The sequence below is a fragment of the Syngnathoides biaculeatus genome, chromosome 11, assembly GCF_019802595.1.
Source record: "Syngnathoides biaculeatus isolate LvHL_M chromosome 11, ASM1980259v1, whole genome shotgun sequence".
Taxonomy (NCBI): domain Eukaryota; kingdom Metazoa; phylum Chordata; class Actinopteri; order Syngnathiformes; family Syngnathidae; genus Syngnathoides; species Syngnathoides biaculeatus.
In genome coordinates, this window is record NC_084650.1 from 14,338,025 (window position 1) to 14,352,730 (window position 14,706).

General features: G+C 39.9%; 1 protein-coding gene across 3 annotated transcripts; it reads right to left on the minus strand.

Annotated features, from left to right (window-relative positions):
• Positions 1-6,991: 6,991 nt before the first annotated feature.
• LOC133508484 (tubulin alpha-1C chain-like) lies at positions 6,992-14,671 on the minus strand. 3 transcript variants are annotated; one of them, XM_061834606.1, is made up of 6 exons: positions 14,532-14,671; positions 14,422-14,445; positions 11,594-11,864; positions 9,501-9,720; positions 9,284-9,432; positions 6,992-8,141 (listed from the first exon to the last, which is right to left on the minus strand). In XM_061834606.1, the coding sequence occupies exons 3-6, from the start codon at positions 11,594-11,596 to the stop codon at positions 7,164-7,166; spliced, it is 1,350 nt and encodes a 449-aa protein (XP_061690590.1). In that variant the 5' UTR covers positions 11,597-11,864; positions 14,422-14,445; positions 14,532-14,671; the 3' UTR covers positions 6,992-7,163. The 3 variants fall into 3 exon arrangements, with proteins under 3 accessions (XP_061690590.1, XP_061690592.1, XP_061690591.1); XM_061834608.1 differs by lacking the exon at positions 11,594-11,864 and having other exon boundaries at positions 14,532-14,646; XM_061834607.1 differs by lacking the exons at positions 14,422-14,445; positions 14,532-14,671 and having other exon boundaries at positions 11,594-12,284.
• Positions 14,672-14,706: the final 35 nt, after the last annotated feature.

Here is a 14,706-nt window from a genome sequence, read left to right on the forward strand (position 1 = left end):
CAGCAAATTCGGTGAAAAAGTCATACATATTGATATAAAGATGAAATGTCGGTTGTGTGGTTTTGTATTTCGAAAAAATTTATTCTAAATGACAAGGGAAAAAAATTGTATTTTTCAGATGAAATAAAGAAACAAATTTTGAAAAGTGGAAAATGTGATTGAAAATTCCTGTACGGGCATTGAGGGGCACAAACGGTCTAATATGGTCGTTAACTTCGCTTCCGGTGCTTGTTAACAAAAGCAAAAGCAAAAAGAGCGCGAGCGCGTTCGGACGAAGGCACACGGCCACTCTCGTGCGCGTTGTCAACGTCGGCGTCGGCGTTGCCGGGCGGCGTGAAAAGAGGCGTGAAGGAGGCCAACTGCCGGAGGTCGGCAAGGGGTCGCGCTCGCCGCTCGCTTGAAAGACGACGACAGACGGACGGAAGGAAGGGCCTCTTGACATTTAGTCACAAAATAAACACTTGACACCCACATTAATTACATAAACAACATAAGTCACGAGAAAACATTTTGGGACATTTCAGAAGTTAAAAACTAATTTCAATAAATTTGAAAAAAAAAAAAGTAATTTATAGTTTGGTTAAGTTGTTTTAGGAAAGACAAAGACACGCACGTTATATATATATTCAAAATAAAATTTGAAAATATAACATGTAGGTGAAACATTACCAAAAAAAACATTTCTCAAAGATAAAAAAATATTTTTTTAATTTAAAAAAAAGGACGTGAGAAAAGTCCTTGAGCCATAGAATTGAGTATTTTATGTAGTTTTTTTCAAAGGAAAAAGCAGCACAAATAAAATGATCTATATTTTACAATATGTATATTTCTAAACCAAAAAATCTATTACTTTTATTTTAGGAATGCTGTATTTTTATTTTTTTTATTTTTTATAAAGTACTGATAAATAGTTTTAGAAACAAGTTAATGGGGACGCTTTGATCCTGAAACTTCTCATTGCAATATTTCCTATGATGGAAGCTGTAATAAAAAAAAAAAAAAAAAAAAAACAGAGGAAATTATGAATCTTTTATTGTAATTTTGCCTTTAAATGTTTGGTGTCCTCACCAGCATACGTTTGTAAACGGTGACATTTGACCCCTGTCGCCAATATGGGCGACAATATGGTGTGGAAAAGGGGCGGGTGGGGGGGCTGTTCGAGGGGGGTGTCTATGGGCCGGGGACATCCATCTTTCACTAATTCCTTCAAGTGTGAAAGGGTCCTGGTGGCGTCAGGCAAAGCGGGACGACGGTCCCCGCCGGTGCTATTGAGCGCAAGGCGGGGCGGGCACGGGGGCGGGGACGGGGACGGGGACGGGGACGGGGAGCCTCTGTCCGACACCCCCGGAAGGGCCCGGCCAGATGGCGGCGGCGTTAGCTTCACAAAGGACGTCTAATTAGGCACACAATGGGGAAAGAAAAAGAGAAGAGGCCGCCCGAGACGAACGACATGCACGCGGCCGATATGGCGGTCAGGACTTTATTAGCTGCATTATTGCTTCTTTTACTAAAATTGTCAACCGCCTTGAAATGTTGCAAAACAGTAATCCGACTTTTAAAAACAAAATACTGGATTTTTTTCCCCACTATTTTTTAACATTCCAAATATTTTTCAAAAATATTTCAATTATTTTTTCAGTCACATTATTTTATATATATATATATATATATATATATATATATATATATTATATATATATATATATATGTGTGTGTGTGTGTGTGTGATTTTAATAAAAGATTTGTTATGATATTAGTATTGAAATCATGAAATCACATTCCATCTAAAAATATTCAAGTCAATTGAATGTTTTAAACTTCTAGATATTTAATTTACTGCATGATTTGATTTTTAGAAGATATTCGAATACTAATACATTTTGCATCAGAAAAAATATATATATATATTTTTCCACATAATCTGAGTTATAAAGACCAATAGGTAAGAACATATTTCTACATTTAAATTTTTAAATACTGGAGTTAATGAAATAATTTCTCATTTTTAATTCAAATTATTTTAATTAGGTCATATTTGTTTTCAGTAGTTCAATTAATTGAATAAATATTTTAAATATGACTCCAAATTTTACGACAAATAAAAATAAGCTTTCAATTCCACTTTATACATGAAAAATTCCTCTACTTATTTTAATTTTATATAAAAAAAAATCATACTATTCTATTTTTTTCTAAAATAGACCAGTTAATTGTAGCTAATAATTTCCCATTCTGAAGTTTTTAGTTTTCACATTCCTGCCCCAAATTTTTTTTCATTAGATATTTTTTAAAAGACAATATTGAAGATTTTTTTAACAATCCCAAATTTTTTATTTTTTAACAAACTCATACAATCACATTTATTTCTTTAGATTTCTTCAATTGAAGCTGATTTAAAAAAAATACATTGTAGCAAAAAAAAAAAAAAAATTAAAATTCATAATGCACGAGATGAGGCCGCCAGAGACTCACACGCGCGGGACACACAATCCCCTTGCGGCCCCCCAGCAGTAATATAGGGGGCCAATGACTTTATTAGCCCTCATTAACACAAATTACAGCACTTGAGCCCCCACGGCCCCCCACCCCTCCCTCTGTGCCCCCACCCCTCAGCAGCGGCGATGACAAATTGAATTAAGTGTTTGGAAACAAGTCAATTCCCCTCCCCTGGCCAGGCGGCGGCCATATTGCGGTGACATTCATTGCAGTGGGGAGGGGTGGGGGTGGGGGGGGCAAGAGTGGTGTAAAGAGAGAGAGAGAGAGAGAAAAAGAAGGTGGGGGGTGTGGGGGGGGGCGAGGGAGGCGCTATTATGTGGAAGTCAGAAGAGGCAGTGAATTCCTTTGGCGGATGCTCCCAAGTGGGGCGACTTAAGTTGGCCGAGTTAAGTGAGTCATAAAACGCTCGCCAGATGCTTCCATTCCAAACACTTTTGGACAATATGATTTCAATTCTTATTAACAGCTAAAACAAGTGACAAGAATATTCACATTAACGATTTGAAATCTTCATCTAAAAAAAAAAAAAAAAAAAAATCCAGAGTAAACACACGCGCTCACTGCATTAAAATAAAAAAAAAAAAAACTCTTCAGATATAAAGAGAAAATATTAAGTGAATTTTATATGTCGCAGCTGGATGATAAAAAAAAAATACATAGGGTAGCTTCATAAATCATATGGGATTCTTTTAATAGCCCAGCTATTTCCCTAAAAATAACTTCACATTATTTGATTTTTAAATGTTACGTTTTACACATTAAAAAAAAAACTATAGTTTAAAAATTCTCAATATTCCTAAAAAAATTGAAATTGTGTGGAAACTACAAAAGATGTACTGTATACTCGGCCTTTATATACTAAGTAAATGTACATATTTATGCAATTTATTGTTCTAACCTTTATTTTGCTGAGTCTGTTCGTATTTTGTCAGTTTCACCAAATGTAACTAAAATTAATTATATATATGATTGTTTCAACCTTTAAATGATATATATATACATACATACATAATATTTTTATAATCCTATATATATATATCTAATTTTTATAATCATATATCCTTTATATGTATAGGATTATTTCAATGTTTAAAAAAAAAAAATATATATATATATATATATATATATATATATATATAATTTCAAGCTTTAAATGATTTACATTGCTGGTGTTTTTTAAAAAAACATTTTTTTTGTTAATCAGCAGGAATATTTTAAATGTTTAAACTATTGTTTTTAAAATGTTTAAAACATGACATTTCAATATCAGATAATATATTTTTAGGAAAATAGCTGGCCTATAAAATTCTATATGGTTTATGAAGCTACCCTATTTTTTTTTCCACTTCAATCACAATTGGATCTCAAAACATTCCCTCTAACTTTGAATTTCTTTGTTTAAAATATTCAATATTTTAAATAAAAAAATCATCACATTGATCAAACTTTCCATTAATTCTATTACAGCCAAGATATTTTACATTTCTTTGTAATTGTCCTAAATATTGCCGAATAAATGTTGAATAATTTCACATAAATACCGGTCTGGTCTATTCCAGTGATTAAAATAAAACGAAAATTAATTTAATGAAATAGATGGAAATACATAACACTACCTCAACATTGCAATGATACAACTGCTGCATACGAGCTCATATTTCATAAGCGTGTATTTTATAGCATAGGGTAACAGGTGCGCCAAATGTTGTGACCGATGACTTATGTCCAGGACACTAAACTGAGCCAGTAAAAAAAAACTTTGCATGTTTTTAAAATTGAACGTAAAACTAAATTCCATATTATTTGGTATTTGTGCCATTTAAAGTGACCGTCGTCATTTAACATGGACGCACGTCTTCTTCGGCATGTTCGTGTCTTGCTAAAGCTGTGAAACGCTGCTGCCCTCAAGCGGCAAAACGCGGCGTTACAAGCTACTAGTATTGCACACAAAATGAACTTCGGGAATTTTAGTCACATTTTGTGAAACTGACAAAATACCAACTGACTCGGCAAAATAAATTTACAAACAAATTGCATAGATATTTACATTTAGTATATAAAGTACGTATAACATATTGTACATCTCTTGAAGTTTCCACACATTTTCAATTCCTGAAAATTAATGTTTTTTTTTTATTTCCAAAATTATTCCAAATGGCAAACAGAATCATGATTGCCCCTTTAAATATTATACTTATTTGGAAAAGTATACATTTGTACTTTAAATTGTTATATAAGAATGCATTTTAGGTATTTTCTCCCAGTATGACTTTATATATTGTTGCAAATACAACTGGAAACATTATATTCACTGCTACAATCATTCTTATAAATACAAATGGAAAGTTAGACAAATTATATCGCATCTGAAGATTTGGATTTTAGTCAACTGCAAATTTAACTTTAAATATTTTTAAAAGTCCCAAACAAAATGTGTTTTAGTTTAGCTTAATTTGCAAATATAACATCAAAGCAATCAAGCAAATAATTCGGATGAATAAAAAAATACGTATTTCAACTTAAATTATTTAAATTGTAATTCTCAAAAGCGCCACTTGAAGTTGGTTTTGGAAAGAAATTGAAGGGAGATAACTCACAGGCAGCCTAATTTAGATTCATCCGCTGGGTGTCGCTGTTGTATCACAAAACCTGCGTGCTGGTCCTGTAGGAAAAAAAAAAACCCTGAAAAATAAAAAAATCGACAGGAAATTCAAATTCATAAATTCAAAGTCATAAATACATCAGTGGGCCGCCCCAGCAGTACCTGGAACTTTACCAGGCACATGGAGAAGAACAATCAAACCATTTTTTTTTTTTTTTAATGGGGGATGGACGAAGTTTACATAAAAAAAAAAAAAAAAAATCAAGATAAAAGACTTGCGTTTAAAAAAGACTTGAGAATAATTCAGCGTTAAAAAGATGTATCATTGTTTTGGATTTGTCTAAACTCCTGCATTTAAAAAAAAATACTTGAAAATATACTATTCTGCATTTAAATTGAATTTCTCAACACCCGAGTTAATTATTTTCACATATTGCTGATTTAAAAAAAAAAAAAAAAAAAAAAATCAGGTAATTTATTTTCAGATTCCAGCTAAACCAAATCCAAACACACGGAACTGAAATCGATTGATGCATGTTATCATAATAACGGACAAAGATGATACATTGACGTGCACATCCGGTATATTGATGATCTGAACGATGATCAATGTATTTCATTGACTTAAATCATTCCATATATTCCATTATTGATGAATCGATCGCAGACATTTGGCGGAAGGTCCCGATCAATTTCACAGCAACAGACGCCCCCTTGCTGAACATCCACTCAAGGTTACTTTCCATATACTGAACTGGAATTACCTTTTAAAATACAAACATTACAGAAAGAAACATATACAAAAAAATAAATAAAAAAATATTTACAAAAAAAAAAATAGCCCAGCAATTTTGGTTTCACATTTAGGAAAATTGTCAAAATTTGACTGGTTAATATTCTAACAAAACTTTTGAAAAATTTACAAATTTGATTAAAATTGTGAAAACTCCCAAATACCCCCCCCAAAAAAAAAAATTCGAGTATTTACAAAAAAGAATTTCCAACAACTTTGGCTTTACATTTAGCAAAAATTGTCAAAATTTCAGAATTTGACTGGTAAATATTCAAACTGATTTTTTGACAAATGAAATTTTTTTTAGCAAAATTGTCAAAAGTCCCCAAAATCCGCCCAAAACAATTTCCAGCAACTTTAGTTTCACATTTGGCAAAATTCTCAATTTCAGAATGTAATTTTAGTGGTAAATATTCAAACTAACTTTTTGAAAAATAATTTACAAATTTTAGCAAAATTGTCAAAATTCCCAAAAATCCCCCAAAACAATTTCCAGCAACTTTGGTTTCACATTTGGAAAAATTCTCAAAATTTCAGAATGTAATTTTAGTGGTAAATATTCAAACTAACTTTTTGAAAAACAATTTACAAATTTTACCAAAATTGCCAAAATTCCCCAAAATCCCCTTAAAAAAATAACTCCAGAGTATTTACAAAAACATTTACAAAAACTTTGGGTTCACATTTAGCAAAATTGTCAAAATTTCAAAATATAATTAAAGCAACATTTTTAAAATAATTTTCACATTTTAGCAAAATTGTCAAAATACCAGAATGTAACCCTAACATTTTTGAAAAATTTAGAAATGCATCTTAATTCATGCAAAAAAATTGCCATATGTAAAAATAACGTGAATTTGTACATTTTGTGTCAAAATTCCAGAATGTAACCCTAACAATTTTTTGAAAAATGTAGAACTGTTTTAATTCATGCAAAAAAAAAAATCTGAATTTGTAAATATCGCACCGATAGCTTCCACTGAAAAAAAATGTCTACTACTTTTAAAACTTTTTGTCAGTTTATAAGCGTTTCTGCCAATTGCAGAATGACCCCCCCCCCCCCCGGCCCCCCATTTTCATTTCCAAGTATCATTATCCGTCTCAATATAAATGTATCGAAAAATATCAGTTCATATAGTCGTCAGATCCCGAGTGGTCTCACTGGATCGATCGGGGGCATTTGGCGGAAGGCCCCGCCCCCTTCAGTCCCGATCCACTCGCGCCGTTTCACAGCAACCGATCCGAGTTTTTCCCCGAACGGCGGCGGTCTTTTTAAAAATATTCGGCGTCTTCGGGGGCGTCGTCCACCGAGTCGGCGCCGACCTCCTCGTAGTCCTTCTCCAGGGCCGCCATGTCCTCGCGGGCCTCGGTGAACTCGCCCTCCTCCATGCCCTCGCCCACGTACCAGTGCACGAAGGCGCGCTTGGCGTACATCAGGTCGAACTTGTGGTCCAGGCGGGCCCAGGCCTCGGCGATGGCGGTGGTGTTGCTGAGCATGCACACGGCCCGCTGGACCTTGGCCAGGTCGCCTCCGGGCACGGCGGTGGGCGGCTGGTAGTTGATGCCCACCTTGAAGCCGGTGGGGCACCAGTCCACGAAATGCACGGTGCGCTTGTTCTTGATGGCGTTGATGGCGGCGTTGACGTCTTTGGGCACCACGTCGCCGCGGTACAGCAGGCAGCAGGCCATGTACTTACCGTGGCGGGGGTCGCACTTCACCATCTGGTTGGCCGGATCGAAGCACGAGTTGGTGATCTCGGACACGGACAGCTGCTCGTGGTAGGCCTTCTCGGCAGAGATCACCGGGGCGTAGGTGGCCAGCGGGAAGTGGATGCGCGGGTAGGGCACCAGGTTGGTCTGGAACTCCGTCAGGTCCACGTTCAAGGCGCCGTCGAAGCGCAAGGAGGCGGTGATGGACGACACGATCTGGCTGATCAGCCGGTTCAGGTTGGTGTACGTGGGACGCTCGATGTCCAGGTTCCGGTGGCAGATGTCGTAGATGGCCTCGTTGTCCACCATGAAGGCGCAGTCCGAGTGCTCCAGCGTGGTGTGCGTGGTCAGGATGGCGTTGTACGGTTCCACCACGGCGGTGGACACCCGGGGCGCCGGGTAGATGGAGAACTCCAACTTGGATTTCTTGCCGTAGTCCACGGAGAGACGCTCCATCAGCAGCGAGGTGAAACCCGAGCCGGTTCCGCCGCCGAAGCTGTGGAACACCAGGAAACCCTGCAGGCCGGAACACAAGTCGGCCTGGCGACGACACGCAGAAGAACCGTGTCGTCGCCATACCGAAAGGTCAGACCTCGGTACGCGGCAAAAAACTGGTCTATAAAAGCCTCACTAAAAACGTACCGTAATTCCCGGCGTACAGAGCACACCTGGTGATAAGCCTTGGTACACAGAAAGTTTAAAGCTACCACGGCCGCGCTAATGTGGTGGTGCTAACGCTAGCGCAGTGGTGCTAACACTAACGCTGTGGCGCTAACGCTAACTAGTGTGGCGGCTGTGAAGACAGTGACGGCCCGCAGGCCGGGAATTACGGTGATTGACCTTTTCTTTTTCAACAACTGAGATGTGGTTGCACAAGTGTGCACACCCTCTTTGACTGAGAATGTGACCGATCACATTCAAAGTCATGTTAAATGGGAGTCAGAAAGCACCTGCTAACAGTAAAACCAATTTAGCGCTTCTAGTAGGCTTTTAACGGACATTTACCATAATTTGCGGCCTACAAACCGCGACTTTTGCACATGCTTTCAACCCTGCAGTTTGTGCGGTGCTCGTGTTAGCGCACCTGGTTTTAAGACTCGGTACACAGAAAGAGTTTAACGCGAGCGCGGCAGCGCTAATGCTAAGGCAGCAGTGCTAACGCACGGGTGCTAGTGTGGCGTTAACACTAACACGGTGGCGCTAACGCTAACTAGGCCGACGGCTGTGAACAAAGTCACGGCTTGTAGGCCGGGAATTACGGTGATTGACCTTTTCTTTTTCAACAACTGAGATGTGGTTGCACAAGTGTGCACACCCTCTTCGACCGAGAATGTGACCGATCACATTCAAAGTCATGTTAAATGGGAGTCCTTGCTAACGCTATCCCCGCGCTAACACTAGTGCCGTGGTAGCGTTAAACTCCGAAACTACCGAGGCTTATAACCAGGTGCGCCCTGTAGGCCGGGAATTACGGCATTCCACTTTCCAGCAGAAGCCTTGATTTTTTGTTCTCTCAACTTGGTTTAACTGGACAGCAACACATTTTGTGACGGTTAAAAACGTGTATCTTACAAAAACCTGGCATTTGACTCGGGGTGTGTATACTTTTGCTGTGTAACAGTGAATGCAACGAGTTCCCCCCGGCAGACAAGCGGCACGGGTCCCTCCCACAAGACGCTCACCAGTTTGCGTATCCTGTCAGCCACCAGGTCGATGACCTCTTTGCCGATGGTGTAGTGCCCGCGGGCGTAGTTGTTGGCCGCGTCCTCCTTACCTGTGATCAACTGATTGGGATGGAAGAGCTTGCGATAGGTTCCGGTGCGCACCTCGTCTGCGGATAAACCCCGTGGTCAGTCGCTAGCGCTTTGGACGACGGCGGTCGGTTGGCGGGAGGGTTACCGATGACGGTGGGCTCCAGGTCCACGAAGACCGCCCTGGGGACGTGCTTCCCCGAGCCGGTCTCGCTGAAGAACGTGTTGGAGGAAGCGTCTCCTCCGAAGGTCTGATCGCCGGGCATCTGGCCGTCCGGCTGGATGCCGTGCTCCAGGCAGTACAGCTCCCAGCAGGCATTGCCGATCTGGACTCCGGCCTGGCCCACGTGGATCGAGATACACTCGCGCTAACCAAGGACAACAACTCTTTACAGCGGTGCCGTCGAGCATTTGGGGACTAGCTATCCTATTCAGTTCTTCCTGAGTCTGATTTACGACAAACACGGCTACGGTAATATTTTTTTTTTTTCGGGGAGGGGGGCATGAAAAAACCCAAACTTGGGAAGTGACAACTACAAATGACGTTCTGATGAATTCGGAAAATGGCGGAAATCCCCTAAATTGCTTCGAACCAAAATGGATGACTTGGTCCCTTGAGAATTTTCCGCTCATAAGTTGATTTAGTGGCTGGAAATTAAGTATTTTTTCCTTTTCCTACATCAGACTTTTGACTTGCTTAACCATGATTGCTAGTTTTAGTTTTGAACGCGTCAGAATTCATACGGTCCAAATGGCTCCTCTAAAATTATCTATTAACTATTCATGTTGGATTTTCCTAAGGGCCACACAAACGATTTATGTTGTATTTTCCTAAAAAGAAGATAAACTATTTGTGTAGTATTTTACCAAAGTGAAGAGACCCTTTTTTTACTTTCAACATTCTTCAACGTCTCGTTATACAATTATTTATAGATGATGCAGTCACTGCGATTTGATGGGCGCGTACGCGCTTGTGCCCAATCGTACTCGAGCACGAAAAATCGGCCATCCATCCATCCATCCATCCATTATCTACAGCTTTTCTGGGTCGGGTCGCGGGGGAAGTCGCTTCAGCAGGGACACCCAAGACTTCCCTTTCCCCAGCCACTTCTTCTAACTCTTCCGGAGGGATCCCGAGGCGTTCCCAGGCCAGCCAAGAGACTTAGTCTCTCCAGCGTGTCCTGGGTCGTTCCCGGGGCCTCTTTCTGACTTCACCAGTGAGGCGTCCGGGAGCCATCCGGATCAGATGCCCCAGCCACCTCATCTGGCGGCTCTCAACGCGGAGGAGCAGCGGCTCGACACTGAGCCCCTCCCGGACGACCGAGGTTGTCACCCCATCCCTAGGGGAAACCCCGGACGCCCTGCGGAGGAAAACTCATTTCGGCCGCTTGTATCCGGGATCTTGTTCTTTCGATCATGACCCACAGCTTGTGCCCATAGATAAGGGTAGGAACGTAGCTCAACTGGTAAATTGAGAACTTCGCCTTTCGACTTAGCTCCCTCTTTACCGCAACGAACCGATACAAAGTCCGCATCACCGCAGAAGCTGCACCGACCTCCCGCTCCCTTCTTCCCTCACTCGTGAACAAGACCCCAAGACACTTGAACTCCTCCACTTGGTCTCATCCCCGAACTGGAGAGGGCACGCCACCCTTTTCCGACGAAAAATCACGCGTGTAAAATTTGTTACAAGTAGAAATACACAAGCTATTAAAAGACGTCGCTTATTTTCTGTAGTCTTGACCAATGTTCCCTCTAAGCTGCGCAACTGGGCAATTGTGCACTCTCAGCGCACATGAAAACTGATCTAGCGCAGTGAACCAACAATTTTTTTTAACACGGAAGCACACTACTTCCTAGATTACCTGACACTGCCCCCCTCCGCTCTTAAAGGGGTACGCTTATAATTCCAAACAGAACACAACTTTATATCTGCGGGCATGACTGGTGGAGCGCACCCATTAACTTTATATCTGCGGGCATGACTGGCCACACCCGCACATTTTTCAAACGCGAGTGACTGGATTATGGTTGATTTTCAGCGTCATTAATCGGGGCTATTCGCACAAAAGAAATAAACTAAGACATTTTCTTACTACCATCTGAAAACCGAGGCATGTACCGAACCGTGACTTTTGCCCGCTGGAACAAGATTTTACAACACAGTGCATGCTATAATGGTGATAAAATACCAAATATTTTTTTGCAGTCTTCAAACAAACAAAGACTTTTGACACTCACCATGTCTCCCGAAGCAGAAGTGTGCGAGGGGTTGGTTCGCAAAAGCAGCGGCGACAGTGTTAACTGTCACAGTCGTTAAAAGTGGCAAGACGTTGTCGTTTTCTTTTAAGAATGCAAAACTAGCCGCAAATTCCAATTGGCTGAGAAGCTCTTGGAAGTCCTTTTCTTAGCAGGCCAATCAAAGAGGTTTTTTTGTCAGGAGCATGTTTCGCTGGCGTCCTCGGACCGTATACCTCCACTTTTTTGCGTGTGATTTTTTTTTTTTTTTTAGCTGCAATTTAATGCACACATTCATTAAAGAGTCACATCATTGACAGGATGTCAATCAAACAGAACCGCTTTGGAAAACTTTCCGTTGTGGATTGTGTCACTTTTGGCGAAAATGATTTTTTTTTTTCCCCGCCATGTTTTTTTTTACTTTTTGCAGTATTTTTCTTTAAAAAGAATGGACAACTTTTGTTAATGTGTCAGGGAATAAATCATTTGCAGGACAAAAAATGTCAGCCTGTATCTCCAAATGTTGAATTCTTTTGTTTTTTTTATAAATAACTGAAGTGTGCGCATCTTAGCTGCGCGTCTAACAACCGTTGCGAGGTTTGCTTTTATGCCAAAAAACAGAAAATACTCGTTTGCGATTTCAATTAAAAAGAAAGCGTGCTAATTGTGGTGATGCAATCTTCACCATCACTTCCAAAACCTCTTGCAAATAATGATACTGTAACAAAAATAATCATCATCGCAAAAAAAAAAAAAAAAAAAAAAACTAGTGTTTAGACTATCTCAAAATGTTTGAGGTTTATTTGTCTATTTTTGGTTAAACTTACTCTTGTTTGAAAAATACAACAACAAAAAAAAACTGAAAAAAAAATACAAATTGAAGAGCAGTTTCATATTTATCAAATATAATGTTTGTTTTAGTGTTTAAATCCAAACAAGTTGTCTTTCAATAATTATTCATATATGTCACCTGCAACTTTTGGGGATTTGCTAGTGTTAAGCATAGGTAGATAGAGCGAAAAGGAGGGATAGATAGATAGATAGATAGATAGATAGATAGATAGATAGATAGATAGATAGATAGATAGATAGATAGATAGATAGATGATAGATAGATAGATAGATAGATAGATAGATAGATAGAAGATAGAGTGAAAAGGAGGGATAGAAGAGTAGATAGATAGATAGCTCGCTAGATAGCTAGCTAGATAGATAGATAGATAGATAGATAGATAGCTAGATAGATTCTAGATAGATAGAGCGAAAAGAGGGATAGATAGCATAGATAGATAGATAGATAGAGCGAAAAGGAGGGATAGATCGCTAGATAGATAGATAGATAGATAGATAGATAGATAGATAGATAGATAGAGCGAAAAGAGGGTCTAGATAGATAGATAGATCGATAGATAGATCTGATAGCTAGATAGATTAGAGCGAAAAGGAGGGATAGATAGCTAGCTAGATAGATAGATAGATAGATAGATAGATAGATAGATCCTTAGATAGAGCGAAAAGCGGGCTCCTAGATAGATAGATAGATCGATAGAGCGAAAAGGAGGGATAGATAGATAGATAGCTAGATAGCTAGAGCGAAAAGGAGGGATAGATAGATAGATAGATAGATAGATAGATAGATTAGATAGATCTAGATAGATAGATGATAGATAGATAGATAGATAGATAGATAGAGCGAAAAGGAGGGATAGATAGATAGATAGATAGCTAGATAGATAGATCGATAGATAGATCGATAGATAGATAGATAGATCCTCTCTCGATCGATAGCGTGAAAAGAGGGATAGATCTCTCGATAGATAGATAGATAGATAGATAGATAGATAGATAGATAGATAGCTCGATAGATCTCCGAGCTCGATCCGTTGAAAAGGCGGGATAGCTGCTGGATAGCTAGCTCTTCCTAGATAGATCGATCCGCGCTCGCTGCTCGATAGCTAGCTAGCTAGATAGCTAGCTAGATCGCTTCTCGCTCGCTCGAGCGCCCCGGCGGGATCTTTAGCCTTAGCATCGATCGATAGCTCCTCGCTCGCTCGGCTCGCTCTCTCTCAATAGTGCTCGCTAGATAGCTCGATCGCTCTCTCGATCGAGCGCCCCGGAGGCTAGATAGATAGATAGATAGCTAGAGATCTAGCTAGATAGATAGATAGCGCGCAAAGGAGGGCTCAAATCGCTAGAGTTGATAGCTAGATAGATAGATAGATACTAGATCGCTAGATAGCTAGATAGATAGATCGATAGATAGATAGATTGAGCGAAAGGCGGGATAGATAGATAGATAGATCGTCGTTAGCTCGATAGTTGCTTTCTACGATAGCTCGATAGATACCTGCAACTTTTGGGGGATCGATAGCTAGATATAGCGACCGAAAAGGAGGATAGATAGATCCTAGATAGATAGATAGATAGATAGATAGATAGATAGTCGATAGATAGATAGATAGATAGATAGATAGATAGATAGATAGATAGAGAGTAGATAGATAGATAGATAGATAGATAGATAGATGCCTGAGTTATCATCTTTGACGCGATTGGAGTTTTCAGGTATCTCCAAGTTATGGCGTTATGTTTCTGACGCAAACAAACGGAAACGAGTTTAAGCTTTCCAAATGCTTCATACTTAATAATTGTTTTTGTTGTTATGCAAAAAGAAAACTAAATTGTTTATTTAGGCTATCAGGAAAGCTCCCGAAATTTGGAGATACAAGCTTTTCGCGTGGGGGCGAGCGGCTTTTGATCTGATCATCGTGATGTTTGTGCGCGGATGCATAAATTGAAGCATGAAATATGAATCGGAACAGCAACTGTACCTGTCGAGAAACGGCGCTTGTGTCCTGGAACGACAAAACAGTTCATGACTTCCAGGCCTCAATTCAGGAACCAGAACGAGTGATGGGAAAATTCTGCGTAGTTCACGTACCGATGAATGTGGACTCCTGCAGTCACCGCGTACCGGGGCAGGTAAGCTTCCGCCAACCAAATTTGGGGGACCATTCTACTAAATTCTCGAGACGGATTCAACTACTCAATGTTCCTCCCGGATAATTATCTTTTAACCAGAGTAGAGTTATTCGCCATCGGGGCGAACGACACAG

Bases quoted from the DNA above. Each gene is read 5' to 3' on its own strand.
- LOC133508484 (XM_061834606.1), bottom strand. The intron at 9,433-9,500 runs GTAACCCTCCCG...GTTTATCCGCAG, and splicing joins CCTGGAGCCCACCGTCATCG to ACGAGGTGCGCACCGGAACC. The intron at 8,142-9,283 runs GTGAGCGTCTTG...TGTCGTCGCCAG, and splicing joins CTGACAGGATACGCAAACTG to GCCGACTTGTGTTCCGGCCT.